Source organism: Octodon degus, unplaced genomic scaffold (assembly GCF_000260255.1).
Source record: "Octodon degus isolate 3935 unplaced genomic scaffold, OctDeg1.0 scaffold00104, whole genome shotgun sequence".
NCBI classification, from domain to species: domain Eukaryota; kingdom Metazoa; phylum Chordata; class Mammalia; order Rodentia; family Octodontidae; genus Octodon; species Octodon degus.
This window is the reverse complement of record NW_004524680.1, coordinates 6,831,126-6,857,147: the sequence shown is the minus strand read 5'-3', so window position 1 is coordinate 6,857,147 and position 26,022 is coordinate 6,831,126. Positions and strand designations below refer to the sequence as shown.

The following is a 26,022-nucleotide window of genomic DNA, read 5'->3' as shown; positions in this document are numbered from 1 at the left end:
GTCCAATTTACTAAAGTTTTAATTTAGAAGTAGTATTTCATATGTCCTTTTTTAGGGAATCTCTGCCTATGCCAAAGTTATAAAAATATTCTTTATTTTTTTCCAAACTGTTACTGTTCACATGTACATCAATTTTTGTTATACTAAGTGATAAGAGTCAAAACCAACTTTGCTTAGAATAATTCATATCTATTAAAGTAGAAAAATTAAGAGCTATTAAAAGTAGTTATCTAGTAAGTACAAAAACAGAACTCTCCTACAATCGTCGTGCTGGTATGAAGTTTCTCAGCCTTTGTGAAAAGCATCTAAAGTGTATCCTACAGTTTTATCTCTAGAATTGTTTTCAATTGGGAGAAAAAGCAATAATGTCTAAATGTCTTTCTAAAAGAATACTGTCTTGAAGCAGAAATCTAAACAAACATTAAATGACCTCCATGCAACCTCATCTGGCAAGCAGAGAGGGGGAAGGGACATTGTCTGGTGCGCTGGAGGGGGCTCCTACCAGGTTCACAGAGTGAGATGAACAAGAAATGAGACAAGTACCTGAGGATGACACTTTCTGAACAAGACAAGACTATCATAGAAGAAAAGTTACTCAGTCATGTACATGTGTACACAGGGGGTCAGGGAAGGTTGAAGAGAGAGGTATGATGGGGAAGAAAAAGCTAAGCAGAATAGCAATAAACACTATGTAGTAAAGATACTTGGCTACATTTATGTAAAACTGTATATAGGTAAATGTATGAAAGTTTAAACCACAAAATTCTGTCAGTGGAAAAGCACATTTGAAGCCCTCGGAATTCTGATTCCTGACCAATTTCCAAATGGGAGCATGCTATTCTCAGCACACCACTCCTTATGTAAACTGCTGCTGTTCACCTCCACACTCATCATCACATGTATCCGCTATGTATTATGTATCTCAGCTGTGAGATATGTTTAAAAGAAGATCCTCTCAGCTTTGCTCTTTGCTATACTGCAGATTTCTAGAGTAGGCGACAAATAGGTGCTCAGTAATACCAGCTGCAAGGACAAAAACAAAGAGGACACACTCAAAAATGGCTAGACTTTCTGAGAAAGAACTCTTTAAAAGGTGGAAGGCTGGACTGGCAGAGGGGACACAGTGTGGATTTCCCTCTGATGTGTATATATCCTCAGTAAGATGAGTAAGAATAGTAGGAATCTGTAAATGTATGGAAATTTTTTTTTTCCTGGAATACAGGAAAGAAGTTGTTTCAAAGCGTAGGAAGCCAGTATAAATAATTATATATAGAACTTAAAAAAAAAATTGTACTTAGGACTAGGGATGTCGCTCAGTGGTAGAGTGCCTGCATACCATGCAGGCAGTCCTGGGATCAATTCTCAAGACTATAAAAAGAAACATTTAAAAAAATTATTGTTTAAAACTTTCCTGATAAATTGGAAAAGCCCACCCACATATTACTAATATGCATACCATTTGTGTGACATACTACCAAAAACTATAGAACTATGAAGAATCTTAGTAAGGATATAGGATTTGCCTTGTCTTCCTTCCCTTGAGCAATGCCCCACACAATGGAGAAGCTTAACTGCAGGATGATGTCTTTCCAGAGGAGTGTCCCAATTCCTTAGTCTGACTCCTCTTTGTCTACAGTCAAGTTTGTGAGCCATCATAATGCACTTACATTGCATCCTTTGTCTGTCAGGTAACTGATCCCTTCTTCTGGGCCGATAGCCAGTTCCACTGAAATAATCCAGCTTGACTTTAGAAGGTCAAATAGGCAAGTACAGATGGGCCATGAGGAAAAAGAAAGATCTGAGATTATGAATCAGAGATATATTAAAGGATAAATGGGGATGAGTGGGTGGGAGCTAGGTGGATTTGCTATTTATCTACCAAATAAGATATCTGTAACTTCATTGACCAACAATCTGTTGAACTTAAGACAGTAATACAGTGTGGTCATTCTAGTATGCTAGAGGCTAATGTTTTCTCTAGGAAGATTATCTAAATAGGCAAACTAGTCCTTAGAGAACAATTAACAAATGGCAGGCCAGAGTAAAACTACTTATGAAAAAAGGCATGCTATTAAAAACCGATTTTATTCTAATGCACTTCCTTTATTAAAAAAATATATTTACTACAGGGTCTCACTACACAGATCGGACTCGTAGTGATCCTCCTGTTTTCAGCCTCCCAAGTACTGGGATTATAGGCATGCTCCACCATGCCTAATCTCAATCGCTGTCTCAATGCACTCCAGGGGAAGGGCCGGCATAGCAAGCCTGGGATCAAACCCTGGTCCCTGTGTCTGCCTAGGCAGGCACTTTATTCTGCTGAGCTATCTGGCTGGCCCTCTAATGCACTTTCTTATTACACTTTTTCCACTATAAAATGCACAGTAGTATTATCATGTTAACAATGTTTCAAATTAGTTTTCTTTTAATCAGAAATTCTGATACACACAGAGAAGAAAAAGCAGAAGAAAGCCAACTAGTCCATTGTCTCCCTGTTTCCATACTTACCCCAAGGGCACATTTGAAGCATTCTTTGTCAAATCTGTATACTGGAGAGAGGATTTCAAAGAATTTCAGAATACTTTCTTCTCTATTAAGGTTGGCAAACTGTCTAAATGTTTGTTGGATCAGTTTTCTTAGTGTTTTAGCCTGCACGATAAAATTACAAAAACAATAAATACTTTTGCATCAGCAAAGTGTAGAATTTACATAAGAATACTGCCATACCTATTACTACTTCTTCCTCACTATAAAATCAGACTTAGTAAATAATTTGGCATTTTTTAATAACTATGGTAAAATTAAAAAAAAACTTGTTATCTTAACCACTGTAAGTATAAAGTTCATTGGTTTGGGTTATATTTCTTGAACAGAAACTTGAGGGAATGATCTCGTATTAGAACATGTGGCACCAAGTCAGACATTAAAACATGTGCCATAAATGCACATGACTATAGATGGCAGGATGAAGGCACGCAGGTAACACATTCCACTGTTAAGAGGAAAAATCAGTATGTCTTTCTGAAGCGCAGCACAAATCATCAACTTTTGAAACCCTACTCTTTGATCCACCTAGTAAAATTCGGGAATTTTTTTTTTGAGACTCTGTGTAGTTCAGGATGTCTCTACGTAGTTCAAGCTGGCCAGAAACACACTATGTAGTCCAGGTTGGCTTCAAGTTCACAGTGATCCTCCTCAGTCTTCCAAGTGTTGGGATTACAGGCACATGCCAAAATAAGCCTGTTCTAGGGTGTTACTCTTTAGCAATGATTGAAGGAAAAAGATTAAGAAAGGAATTCACTACAGAACTACATGGGTTAGATAAATTATAGTGTAACACCCTACCCAGTCAATATTTAATGCAACCCCAAAACTGCTTTGTGGAACTCATTTATTGACATTAAAACAATACCATATTGTTACACAGAAAGGAGACAAAGCAGTCTTCCTGTGAAAGAGATTCCTTTAGAAGAAAACATAGGGTTGAACCTTATATTAGACAGGTGGGCCTGAATATACACACAGGAAGTAGAGCTATATTGTTTGTTTGGGTTGTTTTTCTTTAAACCTTCAATAAATGATTAGTGACCCCTAGTGTTGTATGCTTCATTTGCATTTTCCTTTTTTACATATGAACACCTTTCCAGAGAAGCAAGTATTTCCCAGGCCACAGGCCTCCAGTGCTTGGTGAGTGAGGCAGCTGTGAAGAGCAGTGGGTAATGTTTATATGAAGTCTGAGAAGAGGGTGAGAGATATGGGCCAGTAAAACAGTAAGCCAAAATAATTCTCTTTTGTTGTAATTTTCAGATGTTTTGTCACAATTGACCAAAAAAAAAAAAAAAAAAACCAGTTTTTTTTTTTTAAATTTATTTTATTTATCTGTGTGTGTGTGTGTGTGTGTGTGTGTGTGTGTGTGTGTGTGGCCAGCTCAGCCCACCAGGGGGCGGGGCTGGCTGGCATGTGGTGCTGGGAATTGAACCGTGGTCCCTGTGCTTTGCTAAGCTTGTTCTAAGTAGGTGCTTTAGACCACTGAGCCATCTCACCAGCCCCAAAACCAGGTTTTAACACTAATATTTAGGCTGATAAACTGCAGAAGAGGAGATTAAGTAGGAGCCCAACCAAACAATACAGGCACAAAGTGACAGTGAGCCCAAGCACAGAAGCAAAAAGGATGAGAAAAGGAGTCAGATTCTGACTGCATTTTGGAAACAGAAACAAGAGGTGCTAATAGGTAAGAACTGGCATTGAACAGACATGACAAAATCTATAGGAGGTGCAGGTTAACAGATGAAAATACCAGGAGTAAAGTATCAGAAGGATGTCAGAAATGCAGAAGTGACTGGCCAAGCAGGCTACTGGAGTTCAGAAAGGAAGCCTTTGTTGGATCAGCAGACAGAGAATCAAGGCTGGGAGACTAGAACACCAGGGTCAGGGAGAAGACAGACTAGGTGCTTGATTTATCTCAGTGGGTTGGGGAAACGAGGTACAGCCAGTGCCCAGGTAGAGCTACGGTGCTGAGGCAGGTACAGGTAAACCAAGAGGGCATGGCTTACTCTGAGTCATGGAGGTGACAAACTGTCTAGAATGGTTGAAGGAGCCCAGCAGAGTCAAAGGATTTTGAATCTGGGACCCCACAGTGTGATCTGAGAAAATAAGAGGTGTGTTCAGAGAGTGACACACACAATTTAGCACTGTAGGTACTAAAATGAGTGAGAGGCCTAAAGTGAGAGGCTGAGGCAGAGGAAAGGGTAAGACTCCTGAACACAAATGTACATGAGTTGGATTTGTGTTTTAAGAGTTTGCTCTGCTCTTGCATATAGAGGGCTGGGGAAGTGTGCACAAATGAAAGAAGAAAGATCTATCAGGATTTGATAAAGACCAAGCAGGAAAGAGTGGTATGAAGGAGAGAAATGAGCACCCTGAGGTCGGTCACCACTTGCAGGAAATGGGACAGTGAGAAATTCAGTGTGACTAGGTATCTGAGTGGAGCACATAGGTAAACAGAAAGGGTAGGCCTACTAAAGAAAACACAGTCATGTTAATTTTGGACACACTTGTGATCCTGAAGCCTTCCAACTTAAACCGTCAAACAGACAGGGTGGATATGTTTGGAGCTGAGAAGAGAGCACGGCTAGTGACAGAAATCTTAGTCATGAACTGAGGTATTCAGACACAGTACCTACAAATCAAGAGTAGGAAAGAGGAGAGGGCAACAGTTGGTTTAACCATTGCTGGGGTAAGGCAAAGAGTAAAATGAAAGAATTCTGGCTCTTTTAAGAAGAGTTAGTAACAGCTTTAGATCACAGATTACTTTAGATCACTCTGAATATGCTTTTTTAGGTAATACCTTTGTGAGTGAAAAGACTGTAAATTATCTCATTTCCTCTATGAAAACAAGGTAGCTCACGGCCAAAACTCAACTTCATGCTCACAAATAAGTAAATGTATGACTCTACCATAATAAATTGGGTTCTAGTGACCTCAAGACAAAATGGATGAATAAAATTTGGTTCCATCATGTACATGAAAAATTCAATTCCCAGCACGCAAGTGGGAAGATAGTTCAGTCTTTTTGACATCCTGTCATATAGAAAACATGCTGTTTCAATGTGCTGATGACATTTGGAGAGTTAAGAAATGCCTCCACCAGCTAGTATAAAATTAGTCCTGGACACATGACCACACTTTCCTGAAATAGGGGAAACAATGGATTAATAGCTGCGGAGTGGAGGTCAAAAGAGCACAGGGACCAGCACACAATGGCACATCACTTTTACTAACATAAATAGATAACGTTCATTACTGACATTAAGGAACACTTAACTCAGCTAAGTACAGGCATGCAGAGATTAAAACTATACAAACCAGTCAATTTTTTGCTTTGTATCTAATCCCTAATCAGCTGCTTGTTTAGAACTATTGTCAGTAACATCATATTTTCCTATCTAACCACACATTCAACGGCTTTAAAAATTAACTACCTAAGGGCCGGCCAAATAGCTCATGGATTAAAGCACCTACGAGCAGGCACAGGGGCTGGGGTTTGATACCTGGGCCTGCTGTGCCAACCCCCGCCCCCGGGGCGAGCTAAGATGGCGACTGAGACTGGATGTGGTGGCACACGCCTATAATCCCAGCCAATCTAGTAGTGAGACCCTGAACACCCTGTAGACGTTTCCTTACAATATAAAATAAAATAAAAAAATAAAAAAAAATTAACTATCTAAATATATTACCTTATGAAGTAGGAACAGAAGTTCAAAAAGCTGAATCCCCTAGGCTTCCAGTTTACTTCTCTCCTTGGCCACCTAACAGTTCTACATAGATTTCCCAGACATTTAAAATCTAACATGTCACTAAGTGAGCAATGACAGCCCTCCCTGGCCAGGCTGGATGCTCACTCCATCTGACGTGGGGCTCACTCTATCACAATGAGCCCACCCATTCCCCTCACTGTTCCTCCTGACCTCTATGGCCTCAAAGCACTTTAATCTTGGTGTTTATTTGTAGTTGAAATGATGGAACACTGTCATTTCCATCCACTTTAGCTTTAACAGCCTGTCTCTTGACCACCAGCACTGGTGAGCACACAAAGACAGAAAGTAAGGCCACACTGATCAACAGCTGAGTTCTGCTGGACATTATTCCCTTAGGACCCTTCAAATGTAGCTCAAAATGCTCTTCCTCTTGTCTCCTTTTAATCCTACCCCCACTAGGTCTCTTTGCAACCACATCTCCTTTTGACCAAGGCAAACAAATCTAGTTGTGGGCTGTTCTCCTGTAATAGGAACTAATGCCATCAGCCCTGGGCTGAAGTTAGTCCATTTGGTTTGGTGCTTTTCCACATTCAAAACTCTCTTAGAAACAGAATGTAGCTGGGTGTACTAGTACAAGCCTATAAGCCTGGCTGCTTGGGAAGTTGAGGCAACAGGTTCTAAAGTCAAGGTCAGTGCCTGCCTGTACTGTGGCTATAGCTCAAGTGGGAGAGTACTATGAGTACTCCTTCCCTGTAAAGGAAGAAGAGAAAGAAGAAATAGAAAATAAATATATATGGCAGTAAGGGACTAAACTGCACATTCTAATACTTTAACCTTGCTGCATTGAAAAGTTCTAAGTAACTAGACAAATGTAATCAAGATAATAACTATGAAGTGTTAAAAGACAGTCTGAGCTCTAATTTTATTGTATTTGTTTTCTGTCGATATGGGAAAATGCTTTACTCTTCTGAAAGGTATTTTATCTGTAGCATCCTGTTTGAGCACATTACCAAGTCAAGAATCAAGCAATCAGTGACAATCCCAATAGGACCAATGAGCACAAGCTGTCACAGGATAGGAAAATGAGGTCTATTCAGAAATGCTTCCTTACCAACACAAAAACAATACTCTTGGCTCTGTGCCAACTAAATTTAGTCTTGGCCATGAGTACACCCAAGCTTTCCTGTGTTCTGTACTGAATGTGACCACTGCTAATTTGAAACCCACAGTGTTAATCTCTGCGGTCTGAAAGAACATTTTTTGATTGATGGTTGTATTTTTTTCCTTTGGACATGGTCTCACCATGTAGTTCAGGTGAGTTTTCAACTATGTAGCCCAGCTTGTCCCTGAACTCAAGATGATATTCCTGCCTCAGCCTCTGAGTGCTGGATAGAATAAGCGCTTCCCTGAGTTCAATCCCCAGTTCTGCCAAAAACACCTATAATACTCAAATAACAGAAGTAAACAAAAAAAAGGGGATACAGATGAATGTCCATTTTGTATCTGTGTATTCAAAATGGTTAAGATAGATATATAGTTACATTCTCAATGAATAGAGGGATTTGTTCTAATAGTATTTGTAAATAGGATATCATGTCTGCATCTTGTACAGTAAATAACCACTAGGAAGAATGTATACAATGTGTTAATTATTGAAACTGTCCTACCAATTTGGTTTGAAAAAAACAAAAACTAAACAAAACTGTTGGGGGCCAGGGAGATGGCTCAGAAGAATAAACACTTGCCTGGCAAGTGCAAGGGTCTGAGTTTAATCCCTGGTTCTGCCCAAAAAAAAAAAAAAAAAAATAAATAAATAAATAAATAATAAAAGAAAAAAGAAAAAAAAACTTAAAAAAAAAAATTCTCGGGGGCCGGGGAGATAGCTCAGTACAATATATGCTTGCCTGGAAAGCACAAGGGCCTGAGTTCAATTCCCGGTTCTGGGAAAAAAAAAAAATTCTCAATAAGAAAAAAAAAATCCCCAAAATCTAAGTTCCTAGAATCTCTTGATATCAATCAATATTACTTCTAAAACTGGTAGGAGCAAGCAATATTGCTTTGCAATGCACTTCGCATTTCAGCCCTGCTTTCTATTTGCACAGATTTGAGAAACAAGGCCTTTATGTATACTATTCAACCTAAATCAAATGCACACATAGGGAGAAAACTGCTAAGAATATGACACCTCAAAATGAAGCAGTATTAATAAAAGCCATGATAATGTGCTGCTATTCAGGCAAACTGAACTAACAAATCATTTCATATTAGTTAACCTACTGGTTATCATGTGGTTAGCAAGAACAGATTGCTAGGGCATCCCACATGAGGTGGTTATGATATATGGCTATATACCTTGACATAAGCTGAGAATGTATTATTAAGGAATAATGGACCTTCTACTCTCACAGGCTTAGTGCAGAAATATTAGCAGAGCACCCCTTTTGCTCCTGTCCACACACAGGGCCTTGATCCCATAGCAAGTGCAACACTGGCCAGTGTTCATCCACCAGCCCCTGGTGCTGCCATGGATTCCCAGCTGAATGACACCTCAAAATGAGGTGATTGCACTCTAAACTATGCAATCCTGCTGATCATAGAAATGGAGATGGTCACTATTTGGAGCATAAAGTTGAGTGCTCTTGAAATAGTCTAAAATAGGGGCTGAGGAGATAGATCAGTTGAATAAGCACTTGCTTGGCAAGCATAAGGGTCTGAGTTCAATCCCTGGTTCTGCAAAAAAAAAAGAAAGAAAGAAAAAGAAATAGTCTAAGAAAGCATTTTGGTACTTGGATCTGGGTAGAACCTTTTAAAAATCTGACCTTTTGACCTTTTAACATTTCTAGCTCTGATTTCTATTGTGCATTCATTAAAATAAATTAAAATTTGGCTGTCTGAGGGCTGGGGAGATGGCTCAGTTGAATAAGTGCTTGCCTGGCAAGCGCAAGGGCCTGAGTTCAATCCCCGGTTCCACAAAAAGAAAAAAAATTTGGCTGTTTTGACTTGCTGTATTATTTCAGGAGTATACTGAAAGATGGTAGGGCGTTCTCTTAGCATTTGCATATCACACAGCAGTGCATACCTATGCTAACCAAGACACCCCCAATGCTACAACATGATTCACTGAGTCTGACCAGATACAGAGCTGCTCAGGCTCATGATTCACTGAGCCTGACAAGGAGGAGCTCCTCAGCTCCTCCTATTATTGCCCCCCCCCCATTTATATACCTTGTCTCCTCAGCCACTTCCAATTGGGACAACCTCATGGTTTCTCTTTATGATTTATGACCTGATACTGCTGGTGCAGTGATCTGTACAGTATTTGCAGATTGCCCCTGAATTGGTGGTTGATTTACTACTGTTACTGGCATAGTAATTTTATTTTTAATTTAATCTTAATTCTATTTTGACTGGGAATTGAACTTAGGACCTTGTGCTTGCCAGACAGGTGCTGTACTACTAAGCTATCTCCCTGACCCAGTATAGTAATTTTAAAGATGCTGCTCTGGCACTAGCAACATCAGAGATAGAACTTTAAAATATCTTGCTTGATGATGAGCCTGAGGAACGTACATCCAAGATTTGCTTTTGGTATCTACTATAGCTAAGTCAACTTTCATCAAGTACAATGAAGTAATCTTTCAATACCTCAGTGTGATACCGAACAATCCTCTAGAAATGTAAACATAAGGAGAACAGAGCATGGACAACAAAATGGCTTTTGTATAAACAAATGTATTGACATAGTTAATTTACAGAAAAACGTGTTACCTGACTTAGCCTTTCTACAATTCCAGAAGAAACAAGAAACTAGATATTAATCTCTTGCTAGTCTCACTTACAACATTTTTGAAGGGACTGTCATAACACCGTATTTATAGTAGTTGTTATATACTATATTTTTATAAAAGAATCATACTCCATACAAGTATTATGACATCAGTACAATGCTGAAAGATTATGTGAAGGTAAAGAAACCTTGGCCTAAGGATATGAATTCTTAAGTTATTTAAGAAGTCAGAAACACTACGGTGAACATCAACTATCATAAGGGCTTATTAAGAAATTATGGGGACCAGGGAGATAGCTCGGCTGTCCTAAGTGCCTGCCTGGCAAGCAATAGCACCTAGGTTTGACCCTCAATACCACATGCCGTACCAGACCAGTGCTGAGCAGGCCGCCGGAACCAGACATTGCAGCATGCACCGGTAATCCCAATGCTGGGCAGGATGAGACAGGACAACACGAGTCTGAGCTGTGTAGTGAGATCCAAAGATTTTTTAAAAAATTAAAAATAAGAAATGATGTACATGGAAAGCAGCCTCAGAAATGGGCAATTTCACCCTTCATTATGACTACATTCTGTGTCACGCATCCCTTCTGGTAAGGCAATTTCTGCTAAATAAAAACATTTCAGTAAGTGCTCTTTCACCTTATTCACCAGAGTGGGTACTGTGCAACTTCTCTGAAGTCAAAATGGCTATGAAAAGTAAACATTTTAAATTGCCTCTGAACATTAAGGCAGCCACAATAGTGCAACAAAAGATAGGAAGGAGAACTTCCAGACTTACTTCAGAAAATATGTGTTCAAAGCAAGGAGAGGACAATTAGTGACACTATGTCTCTCACTATAATCAGTTTTTAACATTCACTTTTTTTCTGATACAAAGTCTCATCATATGGCCCCTGCTTCAGCTTCTCAAATGCTGGGATTACAGGTATGTACCACCACTCCTGGCTAGTCACTGATTCCTTTCTTTTTTTTTTAATGTATTTAGGACAGGGTTTAACTACACAGATTGGACTAGTAGTGATTCTCCTTTCTCAGCCTCCGAAGCACTGGGATTACAGGCACGTGCCACCATGCCCAGTCTCAATCACAGTCTCAGTGCACCATGGGGGCAGGGCTGACATGGCCTGCAGGGGATCAAACCCCAGCTGCTGTATTCTGCCTAAGCAGGTGCTTTAGTCCACTGAGCTATCTGGTCATAGTCACTGATTTCTTGGTCAAACTTCTTGATATCTGGAAGATTAAGGCACAGAGGAAGAATTGGCTATTAGTGAACTGAGTGTGTGGCTGTGCTCACATAGTACACCTGTGTAACTGTGTGTAACCTACACCAGAGTTTTCTGTTTAAGTCTGGGGTTCAAGATAATGTAGTAGGTTTCCAAACAACAACAGTCATACTTCCTGCACGAAATGCTTAAAGATCTGAAGAGACCTTGTAATAATTCTGAGTCCTTCAAGCCTCACTGTTTAGAATCAATGACTGATATTACTCATGTGATAAGAACCATTAATTTAATGCTGGGTAGCACACCCTTGCACGCCATGAAAACAGAAAGTCACTTAGCCTGTGGCTCACCCTTGTTTAAATGTCTCCATCATTTTGTCCTCAACCGACCTCCCAGCAGGCTGGTGCAGAAGGGCCTCTATCTCACTCAAGGCTCTTGCCAGCCTCCTCAGCTCTCATATCAGAGACATTCCAGTCAAAATGAGATTCCTATTATCCCAAAAGGAACATAGCAAGATCACACCAGTAACCCTTCTTAGGGATACAAGTCCATTGTTCTGTTGTTTCCATAGTAAACCACACTTGGCCTCAAACCCTCTCCCACTGTGGCAACTTTTATTTAAACTTCCCTGTCCTGTAACTGCCAAAGCTGTGCAATTTGTTTGTGCCACTGGTCTGTGGGCAACCTGTCAATGAGGAGATCCGTCTCTGTCTGTAGGCTTGTCCTCTGCTACGCTAAGAAGAGTAGGCTCTGTAACAGAACTACACTCTGAAAGAGCCTGAACCAAATAACTTGCTGCTGTTTTTTAACAGATCAAAGTATGAATGGAAAAGTAAAGAGTAACATCACCAGGAAAAAAAGCAACATTAGAGTACACTTCTCTGATCTTTACACATATATCTTGTTATATGTATATATTTCTGTATCTGTGTTGCCCATGAGATCATCTGGAAGGTATGTGAGAAAGGGTGACATGCTGCCATTCTCCAGACTCAGGGTAACAGCAACTATTCCTCATAACCCACACTGATGGAATGGACAGACAGGATACTGGTCTCAACATGGAGCTCTTGTCACAAACTACATGTACCACTGTTGGCAAAATAGTGTTATGTTCAGAGAAGAGACAAAAGCAGGACTGCTGGGAAACCCAAAATGGCAATTGGTGACATAGTCATGCTATGAAAACATCAGCTCTCTGCCTTCCACACTGAGTGGGGATGAGCATGCTGTTCCTTCTTGCACGCTAGACACGTACCATACTCATCTCTGACCCTGTACATACAAGTCTTTTTTTTTTTTAATGTATTTAGTTCAGGGTCTACAGGGTCTCAGCATACGGATAGGACTCATAGTGATTCTCCTGTTTTCAGCTTTCCAAGCACTGGGATTATAGGCACGTGCCACCATGCCCAGTCTTAGTCATGTCTCAGCACGCCCCAGAGGCAGGGCCAGCACGGCACACTGGAGCTCAAACCCCTGCGTCTGCCTAAGCAGGCACTTTAATCAACTGAGCTATCTGGCCAGCTCTCCACTAAGTCTTATGGCTTACCCATATGTTACAGATGTGGAAAGTAAAATACAGAAGACTGAGTAAATTTTCCAAAGTCATAGGCAATTTACATTGAAGCATGGTTTTTAAGAAGGTAGTGTGGTACTGGAGCCAGTTTTCTCAACCATTATGCTATATTCTCTCATAATGCACATCATATCTTGCTTGGGCCTCCATTTGTGGGAGGTATTAAAAGACCTTTGTAATAATAGAAAAGGAGTGGTAACTGTCATTGTTTAAGAATTGCTATGCTACACATACTATTACTATTTATGCCAACTCTACAAAATATTTTCTTCATTGTTGAAGTGAGAAACCAAGTTCTGCATCAAGAGGGAGTGAACGGCAGAGCTCATATAAGCTACCCTGACCGCAAAGTCTGTGTCTTCCTTTGCACTTGGATGCCTGAATATGTGTCCTGGATTAGCTGGGAAATCACATTTCAAAATCTTCTCTAGGTGTGGTGGCACACATCTATAACCCCAGCACTTAGAAGGTTGAAGCAAGAGGATTACTGTGAACTGGAGGCTAGCTTGAGCTACACAATGAGTTCAAGGCCAACCTGATCTTCATAGGAAGATCCTGTCTCAAAAATCCAAAATTTTCTTTTGACTCCAGTTATCTCTCCATTAGAGTGAGGATTAGAGGGGAAGATAAGAACTGAGCTCTTCCAAAGCTACTAATATGGAAAAGTCTCCAAGATAGAAACAGGAATAGACATTTTTAGAATATAATGGTGCATGTACACATGTACACACTTGGTGTGCACACACATGAACTATACTGATATGCACGCAGAGAACACTAGTATAGATCTATAGAGATTAACTAATAAGCATACATACAGAATGCATTGATATCAATATACACATGAAAATATTCACAGATATGCACATAAAATATGATTCTATGACAATTCTTTCATATATTAACTTTAAAGACCTGGGTGAAGGTGACACTGCATGTAACATTTTTAACTTTATACCTAGCTCTTTATCATGCTCTATATCATATATGATCAAGAAGTGAACCATCATTTTGTGGAAGAAAGTTATGTATTTGCTATTACTATGACTAGAAAAACTCAGGTTTTCACATTATATCCTTTACACATAGGAGATGAGAAAAATGATGTGATGAGAAAAATCACATCATTTTATTTTCTGAAAAATAAATATTGTAAAGGTACTCATACAACTTCATTATTTGATTACAATGAAGGAGACACTAATTACCTTGACAGAATCCAGTAAACTCTTAGGAAAAAATCGCTTTAAACCAACATCTTTTCTGAAATATAAAAAGAAGCATATTAAAAAATAACTCCACAAAATCATTAACATAAGGACATATTTACAAGAACATATAAACATTTCTAATTAATTATCCTTCCAAATATCATTCAGGAAGGAAATATAAAATTCTTAATTTTCTAGTGTACTCCTGGAGGAACTGGGACAAATCATTTCTAATTATGTACAGAAAACACAAACATAGGAGGTTAAGTCAGAATCTTTATTCTTTTACCATTATTGTTATAAAGCCGTCTAAAATGTTGCCTCTGTGCAAATCACAATGTATGATAGCTATTGCCGGGAAATTATTTGATGAACATCAATTCCAAGTGGGTAATACATTTTTAAAGAAAGTAGCTAACCTGTATAGGAATGAATTCGGGGTACTGGACATTTTACAAAAAAAAGAAATCCTTTGAATTTATCTTTCAGTTCCGTGTTTAAAATAGATTTTCTGACTAAGGAACTCAACTCATTCACCTAATCAGTTTATCAACTCAGTTTCATATAAACGTAAGGATACAGAAACCAAGTGATTTATCCTAGTCAAAAAGCTGAATGTATAAAAATTCCAGAATGCTCAGCAATTTGCTTAAGTCAGCCTGTAAAACTAGAGGCCTCAGAACACCTGGCCAAGAAAAGTGACTGGAAGCAAATGTGTCTGGGCCACTAGATGGCACCTATGTGTTAGAAAGATGAAATAATGCCTTTAAGGAGCCAGCAGATACAGAAAATATAAAAGGATCAAGGAAAAAAGCTAACATGAACATAAATTGAATATGAAGTAACAAAAAACAGGGATTATGTCTTCTGTCACTGAATTAGCTGGTTTATAATAAAAACATTGACATAATGCCAGAGTTTATATAGTTGAACCTATGTCCAAATATTTTAAACCTTTATGTTATAATCTAACTACTAGAAGGAACCGAAGTCCAACACTGGTCAGAGTTCTCACTCTTTTGTTTTTTTAATTGTTATAATTACATTTACCACATTCTACAAGTTCTCTTTTGGCTCTGTGACATATTGTTTCCTGGCTTTACCTATCAGTTAATTCATACAACTCCTAGGTTTTAGGAGTTTTACATCTCTCTAAAACCACTTTTGCTCATAACTTCCTTTCATTACCTTTTCTCAACTGTTAATTTGATTATTATATATAAAAAGAAACATGTCTGACCCAGTTCTTCCTTTTGTTTCCTCTTTAAAAAAGGGGAGGAGGGTCACTGGAATTTTAGGATTCTGATGGTAACTGCCACTCGAAAGGAAAACTTAAGAGTCACTATATATAAAAGAAAAACACAGTAGAATTTCTAGGGCACTATTTCTGAGAATCTTCTTCCTTACTTCCTTTCCAGGCAACTTCCATGATAAAAAGCACTTTTAGCTGGGTATGGTAGCACATGTCTGTAATCCCAACTCTCTGGAGGCTGAGGCAGGAGTATCCTTGTGAGTTTGCGACCAGCCTGGACTACAAAGTGAGCTCAAGGCTAGCCTGAACTGCACAATGAGACCCTGTCTCAAAAAACACACACAAAAAAAGCACTTTAAATTTGTTTTTGTTCAAATATGTTTGAAATACACAGTAGTCACATGTATCTTGGGGAACTGGCACATATCTATACCACAACTTGACCATTATTATTTCTCCTCCCTATCCTTATTTCCCCCCAAATCAATCATTTTCAAATCAGAGGTCTGGATTTGAATCTGGTTCTGCAACAGGGTAAGTTTACCAATTAACACCTGTGAATTTAGGCTACTTGTAAAATAGGGATGCCAATTCTCACCTACACAGTGGTGCTGCAGATTAAATGTGTTTATAAAGAGCCTAAAACATGAGGGGAGCAGTTTTCTTATTAAAATAGCCTAGAAGCTCTTAAGAGAGCTTTGGTTCACATGTCTGATGCCTGCTATGCAGTGGTGTGATCTACAAAGGTGAGGGATGGGTACAGTGGAAAAGAATGAGGCTCTAACAGTGCACAGGAAGGAAGGGATTGGCCAAGGGTGGACTGCAGAAGTGGTGAATAGTACGAGGCAGCCTAGCAGCTCCAGTGCTAGGCTGGATTGACATGGGCACTGGAGCTGCTAGGCATAGGAGATGAAAGACAGCATGAGGTCCTACCAGGAAAGGCACTGTCCTGCAGTGGCAGGTGGCATCAATAGTTCTGTTTTGGATGTGTGCAGATGGGGACTTTCTTACTTTCTTTTTTTTTTTTTTTTTGCAGAACTGGGGATTGAACTCAGGCCCTTACGCTTGCCAGGGAAGCGCTTATTCCACGGAGCCATCTCCCCAGCCCCCTAGATGGGTACAATCTGTGCTCTCCTAGTAGGGATCTGTAAGGTAACTGGCCTTACCATGCCAGTGTTTGGTGGAAATCAAGAGCTGGACAGGGATGTCCTCTTTCCAACTGTGAAGCTGTCAACTTTCATTGATCAAATTGGTTATTTTTCCCAAAACCAGGTAGACAAAAAATAATTTATTAGATTTCTGTCACTAATAGGAAATTAAAGACAAAGAGAGTGATATATTTCAAGAAAAATTAAAGAGGATATTTCGTAATGAAAATAATGTGTGTGTGTGTGTGCACGCGCACGCATGTGTGCTATTGGGTAGAATCTAGGAACCTGTATAGGATAAGAAAGCAACTGTTCTACCACTAAACTACATCTCAAGTCCTTTTAATTTTTTTGAGACAGGATCTAAATAAGTTGCCCAGGTTGCCCTTAAATTTGCAATTCTCCTCCCTCAGCCTATGAGGTTATAGGTGTCTATCACTCTACTGGCTACTATATTTCTCTGACTTCAAAGACAGACATAATTCTATTTAGGAAAAAAATAGAAAGTTTAAGGCCCCTGCTTACCATGCATAGAGCTTTCTTTCTCTCTCTCTCTCTCTCTCTCTCTCTCTCTCTCTCTCTCTCTCTCTCTCTCTGTGTGTGTGGTGGTGGCACAGCCCATCCTGGGGGAGGGGCTGGCATGGCACGTGGTTGCTGGGGATAGAACCATAGTCCCTGACCGCTTGCCTAAGCAGGCGCTTTAGACCACTGAGCTATTTCACCAGCCCGCATAGTTTTGTTCTCACAACTACTTTTGAGTAATAATGAATTTATAACATTTGAATGTTAGAACACATTTAGATATTTGGCAATGAGAAAATAAAAATGAGGCTAAGTACACAAAATCATGGGGGAAAAAACCCACTATCTCTAGTACACTCTAATCAGGTCAAGAAGACAACCTACCTTAGGCTGTGTGGTGGAGCACTCCAAGAAGCAGCTAAGATGTTGTGTTCCACATTTTAGGGAGAGCCTATTAGAGAAACCTAAATTTAGACCTCTCTCAGGAGACCAGGCAGGGACATGTAGGTCGTCCCACTTTAATCTGAGGCCACATCTCTCCCAACTCTGTGTCTGGTACTAGTTCACAAGGTACAAACTAACCTCTGATAACTGCACCTTATGTGGGTATCATAAAACTTGGAATCCTAAGTCTACATAGCTATCTTAAAAGACAATACAATTTACATACCATGTTTCAACATGATATATCCTGCAAAGATTCACATTCACTGATAGTTTGACTCCCAACACATCAATGTTCAGGTGTTGCCTAGAGAAAGCTCTAATGTCATCAGTGGATCAATTTATGGATGCAATCATGTTATGGCATTGCGAGGTGATAGAAACTGGTAGTGGAGCTGAGCAGAAGGAAATGGATCTTGGAAGTATAATCCTGGGATTTTATCTGTTTCCTGGTTCTTTCCTTTCTGATCCACCCTGCTTACTGGCTGCCAGGAGGTGAGCAGTGTCCATGCCCTTTGGCCATGATGCTTTTGCTTTACCAAAGGCCTAAAGGCAATGGGACCACAGACAGTGACTAAACCCCTGAAACAATGAGCCAAAATAAAACTTTCCTCCTTTAAGCTGTTTTTATCCCCTTCAGGTTTTTTGGTAACGACAACAAGCTATTACATGCATCACAAGGGAAATTAAAATTATTAGCCTTTATTATGAGTCATTACTTTATTAACTGCCAAACAGCATGTCCTAAATTAATTTAAACTCATTGAATAAGAAACTAGCTCAAGGGCTGACGAGATAGCTTAGTGGACTAAGTGCCTAAGCACAGGGACCAGGGCTGGATCCCTGGCACCACATGCTACACCACTCGCCCCCTCCCAGGTACACTGCACCAGCCACCAAAATGGGGTGTGGTAACACACGCCTGTTATTCTAGCACTGGGGAGGCTGAAAACAGGAGGATCACTACGAGTTCAAGCTGCATAGTGAGATGCTGTACCAAATACATAAGAGGGCTGGTGAGATGGCTCAGTGGTCTAAAGCACCTACTTAGAACAAGCTTAGCAAAGCACAGGGACCGCGGTTCAATCCCCCAGCACCACATGCCAGCCAGCCCCGCCCCTTGGTGGGCTGAGCTGGACACACACACACACACACACACACACACACACACACAGACAAATAACATTTTAAAAAAATACATAAGAAAAACTAGCTCAGAGGATGCTTGCATAATATTGTCAAACTCTATAGTTTATTAGGTTCCCACATCAATTTGAACAGACCTTTGAAGCCATACACAAATGACAAAGTACTAACATAAGGTAAGAACTGTATTTTCATATACAGTAATCATAAGAACTCAGTAGTTCCACATGATTAGTGGCTATGAACTGACAGTAGTCCATCACTGTAGAGAGCAGCATGGAGTAGAGTGGAGTTTAAATGATGACTCTAAGATTTTGGGTATGGTGCCTACCTTAGGGCTTTGTGCCATAGGCGTGAAGGTCCTTAGCAAAGACAGGGGTAAAGGGCAATATGGATGCTAGTAGAAACACTGATACCACAAAGAAGACACAGAGACTCAGGATTCAAAAGTTCCTAGGGAGAAGGCACGGTAAGGTACAGAGTAGCCATTGCCACCTCAATACTGAAGCAGCAATGTGGGAGACATCCCAAGACAGAGTGTTCATTAAACCAAGAGCCTTTCACTGACATTGCCTGTATATATACAACAGTAACCTTGTAAGCATTATTATTCTTGCTTTTCTTCCAGGATTAGCGAAAAGAGTTGCTATAAATTTCCTAAGACACAGATTACGTTGCTCAGAAGCCACAAAGACAGCCTGTGCTCATCTGGTTATTCACTGCCAAGTGTCCAACATACAGACATTACATTAGACCCTGATGTAGGAAAAAGAAAAACAAAACAAAAAAATTCATTGTGATACTTTCTCTTTCCCCAAGTGAGATAGTTAGACAAAAACCATTCCATACTATGAAATGCACTGCAAGATAACAAACATTTAAAACTAAAATATTTGGGATCTCTAGTATTTAAAATCTTGTGTTAACTGTTGACTGAAGGGACCCGCTTTCCCTTTCCATTTGTTAAAACTCAAAATGCCTTTTACCTCTCCAATGCCTCTTAATGGTTCTGGAAATAAGATGCTTAAGTGCAGAGAGCTGTCTCCCCCCACCCCACCCCATGACTGTGGGACCCTCACCTTCACTGTTCCCATCACAATAGCCATAGAGAATAGTCTGGGCAAGGAAGCAGCACAGGAGGCTTCTTCTTCAGCTGCATTTGGTCAAACTCCACCTCTACCCCAGAAACTGCTAGGATAAACACTCCCTGGAGCAATAGGAATTGCTAAGCAAATCCCCGTCAAATGCCTTATTCTGTACCTATGTATCAGTGTCTACAAACCTACAGCACAGCAAGCTTTCAGAGGTCTCAGAGTGAAACAAGCAAGGAAGGAAACATGTAACCTCAAATATTTAAATCCCAGGCAAAAGAACCAACCAACCAACCAAACAAACAAACAAACAAAAAAACCCAAATGAAACTAACTTCAACAAACAATTTAAAAGTGACGTTTCATATAGCATCCTTATTTTATCTTCCCTCCAAAATCCTCAGAATTGACTGTCTTTAATTTAAAAATATTACTGAGGTACTTTAACTTCAAAGTTGTATGTTAAAACTCATTAAGCGTTAAAAATCCCCCAAATACAAGTCTTATTATTGCTTAACAACATCCTCCCTGTTTTCCTGGGTAATGAAAAGTATTCTGTTGGTCAAGCACAGTGCTGTATTTCCAAGTCTTTCAGGTAAGAACTTGTGGCCAATCCCACTTGGAAGGTATTACATATGTATGTGTCCTTGAAGAGGAAGAGAAAGAAAATGTCCATCACTCTCCATTTTCACAGGGCTAGAACATCCATGTGATGGGTAGAGTCCAGCAGTCATCCCGGGCCATGAGGTGGCACTGGATGATGAAATGGCATGCAGAAAGCAGCCTGTCTTTACTTGATTTGATTTAAAAAAAAAAAAAAAAAAGGTGCCAATTCTTGCCACATCGAACAGTGATTCTTTGTTTCCTACATTATTATAGGCAGCTAACAGAAGCATTAGTAACTAGTGACAAGAAAGACAGTTAAAAAAAAAAAAGCTGAAATGAAAACACATCAGAAATACAATTAACCTCAGCTAATTTCATTTTCTGTGTGTGCAGCACTTGGTATTGAATCCAGAGTTTCCTACAAGCCCAGCAAGTACTCTACCTCTAAACTATACTCTATCCCTTGGTGAGGCTAATTTTAAGTCATGAATCTATTCATTCAACAACTATCTCATATTTTGGAACGGCAAGTTTTATCTTGTGCAAGTGAATGTTGGAAGTGTTTATTTTTTCATTTGTACAGGGGCTCACAACTATGAGTTTTCCTTATATCTCAGAGGAGACTTGGGACTTTTCAGCAATCCTGAAACTATGAAGGCTTTGGCAACTCTTACAGATAGTCTTTGGATAAAGGGGTGTGCAAGAATCTATGCAATGTCCCAACAAATCCTCATGCAGTCATGAGATAGACTACTACAGTTTGTGACTGACTCATGGTCCAGTGCTGGGATCATGGGTGTGAGTACTATACCCACCCCGTGACAGGTAGCCTGTACACAATATAACAGAGGGAAAGAGGCTTGTTTTCTGCTACTGCTCCTTCCTTTTTGCTCTTGCTGTTTTTCCACCACCATGGACTGCTTCCCTCTGCCATGGAGCCAATGAAGTATGGACTGAAACCTCCACAAACTATAAGCTAAATAAATCTTTCCTTCCTTAATTTTGGGTGTCAGATATTTTGTGCCAGCAATAAGAGAAAAGTAAACAGAGATAGAATTTGGTACCAGAAGTGGGGTCATTGCTGTGACTATAACTAACCATGTAGTTCAAGAGCCTATGGCAATGGCTTATAGAAGAGATAAGAAAGGTCTGGAAATCTCTACCCACTGCAGACTCAAAACTGCAAAACTGACTGAGGAGATCAGCTCAGTGGCATAAGAGCCTGACTGGCAATGGCCTGACTTTGATACCCACCCCCCACCTCCCCCTGAAAAAGAAGTGCCCCTGAAAAAGCAGTCCTGGAATACCTCGGCTGTTCTGTATGTAAGATTCTGGTTACAGCTCAGAAGATGAGAAGGAAATACTGTGGGGAAAGACTAGACTCAGGAGGTTTCTGCTGGGAAGAAGGACTGCATTGATTGTTGGACTCCAGATGATGTCTGTTACAGTTTGGCAAAAAGTTTATCTGCATTTTGCTCATGTCTAGAGATTTTGCCTGAGGATGAGATTAAGTGTGGTAGACTGATTAATCTGGAAAAAAAAAAAATTTCAAGGCAGTTGAATACTGAGGCAGTGGCACAGCTATTATTGGGGTCTTTAGTCAGATTTATGTTGAGAATCAAGAGCAGAGAACCCAGCAAGATGACTTTAAAATGTTAGGAGTTTGGCCAGAGAGGAAGCTCCAATAAAGCTAGACAGTAAAGACAGAGCTGAGAAGACCTCCATTGCTCAGAAAGAACAGAATAATAGAAAAAGATGGCCTGACAGCATCAAGCTTAGCTATTTATACAGCTGTCACTCAACACACCAATTAAGAAGTAGCAAATCTCCACCTACTGCAGCTTCAAAACTGTAAAAGTGACTGAGGTGATTAGCTCAGCGGCATAAGTGCCTGCCTGGCAAGGGCCTAACTTTGATAACTGCCCCCCCTCCCACTCCCCAAGAAAAAAAACCCTGAAAAAGCCAGACTTTGCTTTGAGGAGAAAGCTGCAGAGTACCATGTTCCAGAATAGCGACAGGGTTGGCCATACTAGGTTCCAGAATGGAGGCGTTACAGAGAATACTGATTAGGATTAAGTAAAAAAGTCTCAAAATGGTGAAAATGAACACTTGTACAGGGGTAGGCAGGCAAAGCCATGGTGGAAATAACCAGTGGGTTATTTCAACAAAACTCCTTAATTAGTATGTTGAGTGACAGCTGTATAAACAGCTAAGCTTGATTAGAATATGAATTTTTAAAGTCTGACCAAAACATTTATAAAAACAGTATGTAAAAGCAGTCACGGTAATATGGTAATAATTGTAGAATCTGGGTGGTAGACACTGTACAATTTATTCTTTTGTATATTTGAAACTTTTTCAGAAAAATTATAGGATGTGTGGGGGAGGGGTCCTTGTCTACCAAGTCATGCTCCACAAAGAGCTGCTTCAAACCATGCACTCTGACCAGAACGCTATGAAAAGATAATGTTTTTCTTAGTGCACACATTTAGAAAAGTAAAAATAGAAACGATTCCAAAAATTTTAGAACCTATTATTTAATAATCTTAAATCACAGAATATTATTTACCATCTATCTACTTGTTCAGAATATCATCTTACTTAGTTTTTTGTCTTTTCAATTGTCCCTATGACATTTTTAACTGAGATAAGCTTTTTATTTTGAAATAGTTTAAAAATTGTTGCAAATAAAGTACCTCATATGCCCCATGTCCAAGTGCTTCCACTGTTAATATCCTGCATCATTATATACATGTGATATATTGTTAGTTAACTCTGTGCTATTCAGATGCTATCACTTTCTCTCATTTGTTTCCTGTCCCAGGATCCCACACAGGATACCGCCTTGCAGTTAATCATCATGCATTTTTAGGCTCCGTTGGTTGTATCAGCTTCTCAGTTTCCTTGCATCCTTGATGACTGACTGTTTCAAGGAGAAATGGCTAGGCATTTTATAAGACATTCCTCAACCAGGATTTGTTATTTTTTTTCCATTATTGGATAATGGTGAGCTATTACTGTCAACGCATCAGGTCAGGGTTGTACACTCTCAATATCCCTTGTCATTACTGGTGCAACACTTGATCACTGGATGAAGCAGTCAGCCAGGTTATTCCAATGAGCAAGCAAATACCACATATTACATAAAACTATTACTATTTTTTTTTAAATGTTCTCATGAAAGGACAAATTATTTTTGTCTAAGGTAAGACTGTAAGTAATTCCTCTGATACTGTATTTTAAATACTAAACAAAATAAGATTGAAGAATGTGGCCAATTTTAAACTGAAAAAAATCTAAACCAGAATAAATGATAGCTTTCATTTTTTTAATGTTACTAAAGGCATGAACAAAAAGCTACTATATGATCTACTGCAGGGTAGGAAAAACTCAAGTTTTTTTTTTCTAGTATCTCTAAAAATCTTAGTTATCTAAACTTTTAAGTTTAAATAATTTCTTTTGTCCTTACCTGATCTCTTAAGAGATACAATATAGGCAACAGACCCTTCATAAACACAATCAAATATTTGGTATCTACCAAGGGTACTACTTTTACAAACCTGATACTGTGGTGATACACTAAACTCAGAAGTACAGTGCTGCATCAGCTCTCAATACATTGAAGCAAGAAGACCTCCTGGGTTGCACATCAAAGCTTAACCCTTTGGGGGGTTATGTAAGTACCAAATGTAACTTTTATCTATTTCTTCTAAGTCTTATTTCAAATGATTCTACTTTCATGAATAACTTTCCAAAAATATTTTATTTGTACCTTTATTTATTTTTTTTCCCATAACGTTATTGAGAAACAAATAGCAATAAGAAAGTTTCAAACCAAATTGGTAGGACACTTTCAATAATTAACACAATGCATACATTCTTCCTAGTGGTGAACTGCTGTACAGGATACAGCAATTAACATGATATCTTATTTACAAACAGTAATAGAACAAATCCCTCTATTTACTGAATCAAGAGAATGTAGCTATATATCTATCCTAACCATTTTAAATACATAGATACAAAATGGACATTCATCTATATCCCCTCTTTTTTATTAGTTCCGTTATTTGAATATTACAGGTGTGTTAACTCAGCAAAATATTCTAAGAGTCCAATAGTCCATAATAGTACTGGGTCTTTCGCCTCACTGGCAATGTCAGAAATTGTTGACCTGAGTCCCCTACAGCTCAACATAACACCATGGCTTTACTTCTTATACTTCATTTTTATACTTTTCTCCTGGATGGTTAAGACCAAGGTAAAGCAGGACCTATGCAACAACAGTTGCAGCTTTTGGATCTGATAAGGTCAGTCAAATCCCCTCAGGATTTATCCTGAGACCCTGTACCTCAGATTGTAGATCCTTTGTCAGTGTCAGCCATGTGGATGAGTCACGGCCATTGCTTGGCCAATGTGCTCTCTGTGAAAGCCTGAGAGAATGTTTTCTCTCCATTTGACTCTCCTTAGGCACACTCTACATCATCGATCACTTTCCTTTTTGGCCCCATAATCTCCTTGATCAGAAAATTTGGGACACTACTGAGTTACATGACGTTACAGTACAAGTTCTCATATGTCCTGAGTCTTAATTGACCTTGGAAGGCTAGGGCCAAAATGTTGGCTTTTCTTGTGGCCCTCATTTTTCTCTAGTTTCGGTCTGCAAACTTAGGTTGTTAACCCTCCAGAAGAGAAGTTTATTGTTATTACCATACAACTACGCTGCTAAGCTTAACCTCATTATCTGTCTGAATATCAAACATCTTAGGTATAACATGAAACAGGTATTTTTCATCAAGTATTGGTATGTTGAACTTTAAGTTCCTATAGAATATGATGAAAAAACATTTAAAAATTAGAATATATTTTAAAAATAGGCATAAAGAATTATATAATTCTTATGTTTACATGTAAGTCCAAAAATCTAACCATATACAACCTTGAACCAGGACAGACCCACAAAATTCCTTTTCCTGTCTCCTGCCTTCATTCACCACCCCCTTATTTTTGAACAATCATCTACCCGAGAGACAGCACAGCAGCAACTGGCATGTCATGACAAGCAGCCCGTATTCAAAAGACCAGAATGACAGGTACTGCAAGCATGAACCTACTATTACAAATTGCCATCTTCAGTGCAGTTGCTTAGTTCACAGGTGTCAGTATATATAGTTAGCCAGGGTGAGAATCTTTCCAATTAACTGCTAGATTCAAAAATCTTCTGGAGATTCTCAGGATCGTTGCCTTGCCCATCTTCTACATATAACTGTGTGGCTTGACATTGTCATGTTTCCTAGCTCTTCTCCTTTCCTTCTCTTGATTAGTTAGTCCTCAAGATCCTGCTTTCCTTTTACTTGTATTATACCTTCGATTTGTATTTCTTCTTTTGAGTTCTTGTACTAGGGAAACTATATGATATTTACACATGTGGGTCTGGTTTAATTCGCTTATGAGTATATGTTCAAGAGGCATCCATTTATATATAAAGGCTTCAAGTTTATCATTCTTTATAGCTGAGTAATACACCATTGTATAAAAATACACATCTTTTTCATCCATTCTGCAGGTGATGGACATCTTGGTTGTTTCAAAGATTTGACTATCACAAATTGTGTTGCTATAAACATAGGCACACATATATCCCTATGATATGATGTTTTCAGATCCTCCGGGAAAATTCCCAGTAGAGGAATAGCTGGTTTAAAGGGGATTTCCTGTCCAACTTTTCTAAGGAGTCTCCACACTGATTTCCA

The 26,022-nt window shown here is 39.2% G+C and overlaps 1 protein-coding gene across 5 annotated transcripts in view; it reads right to left on the bottom strand.

The window, feature by feature from the left end:
* Ptk2 (protein tyrosine kinase 2) overlaps positions 1–26,022 on the bottom strand; it is a 365,697-nt gene that overhangs the window by 135,365 nt on the left and 204,310 nt on the right. For all 5 annotated transcript variants that reach the window (XM_023723973.1, XM_023723974.1, XM_023723975.1 and 2 more), the window contains 3 exons: positions 14,058–14,112; positions 2,509–2,649; positions 1,668–1,745 (listed from right to left, as the gene is read on the bottom strand). In XM_023723973.1, the coding sequence (XP_023579741.1) occupies positions 1,668–1,745; positions 2,509–2,649; positions 14,058–14,112 (274 nt within the window). The remainder of the gene's footprint in view (positions 1–1,667; positions 1,746–2,508; positions 2,650–14,057; positions 14,113–26,022) is intronic.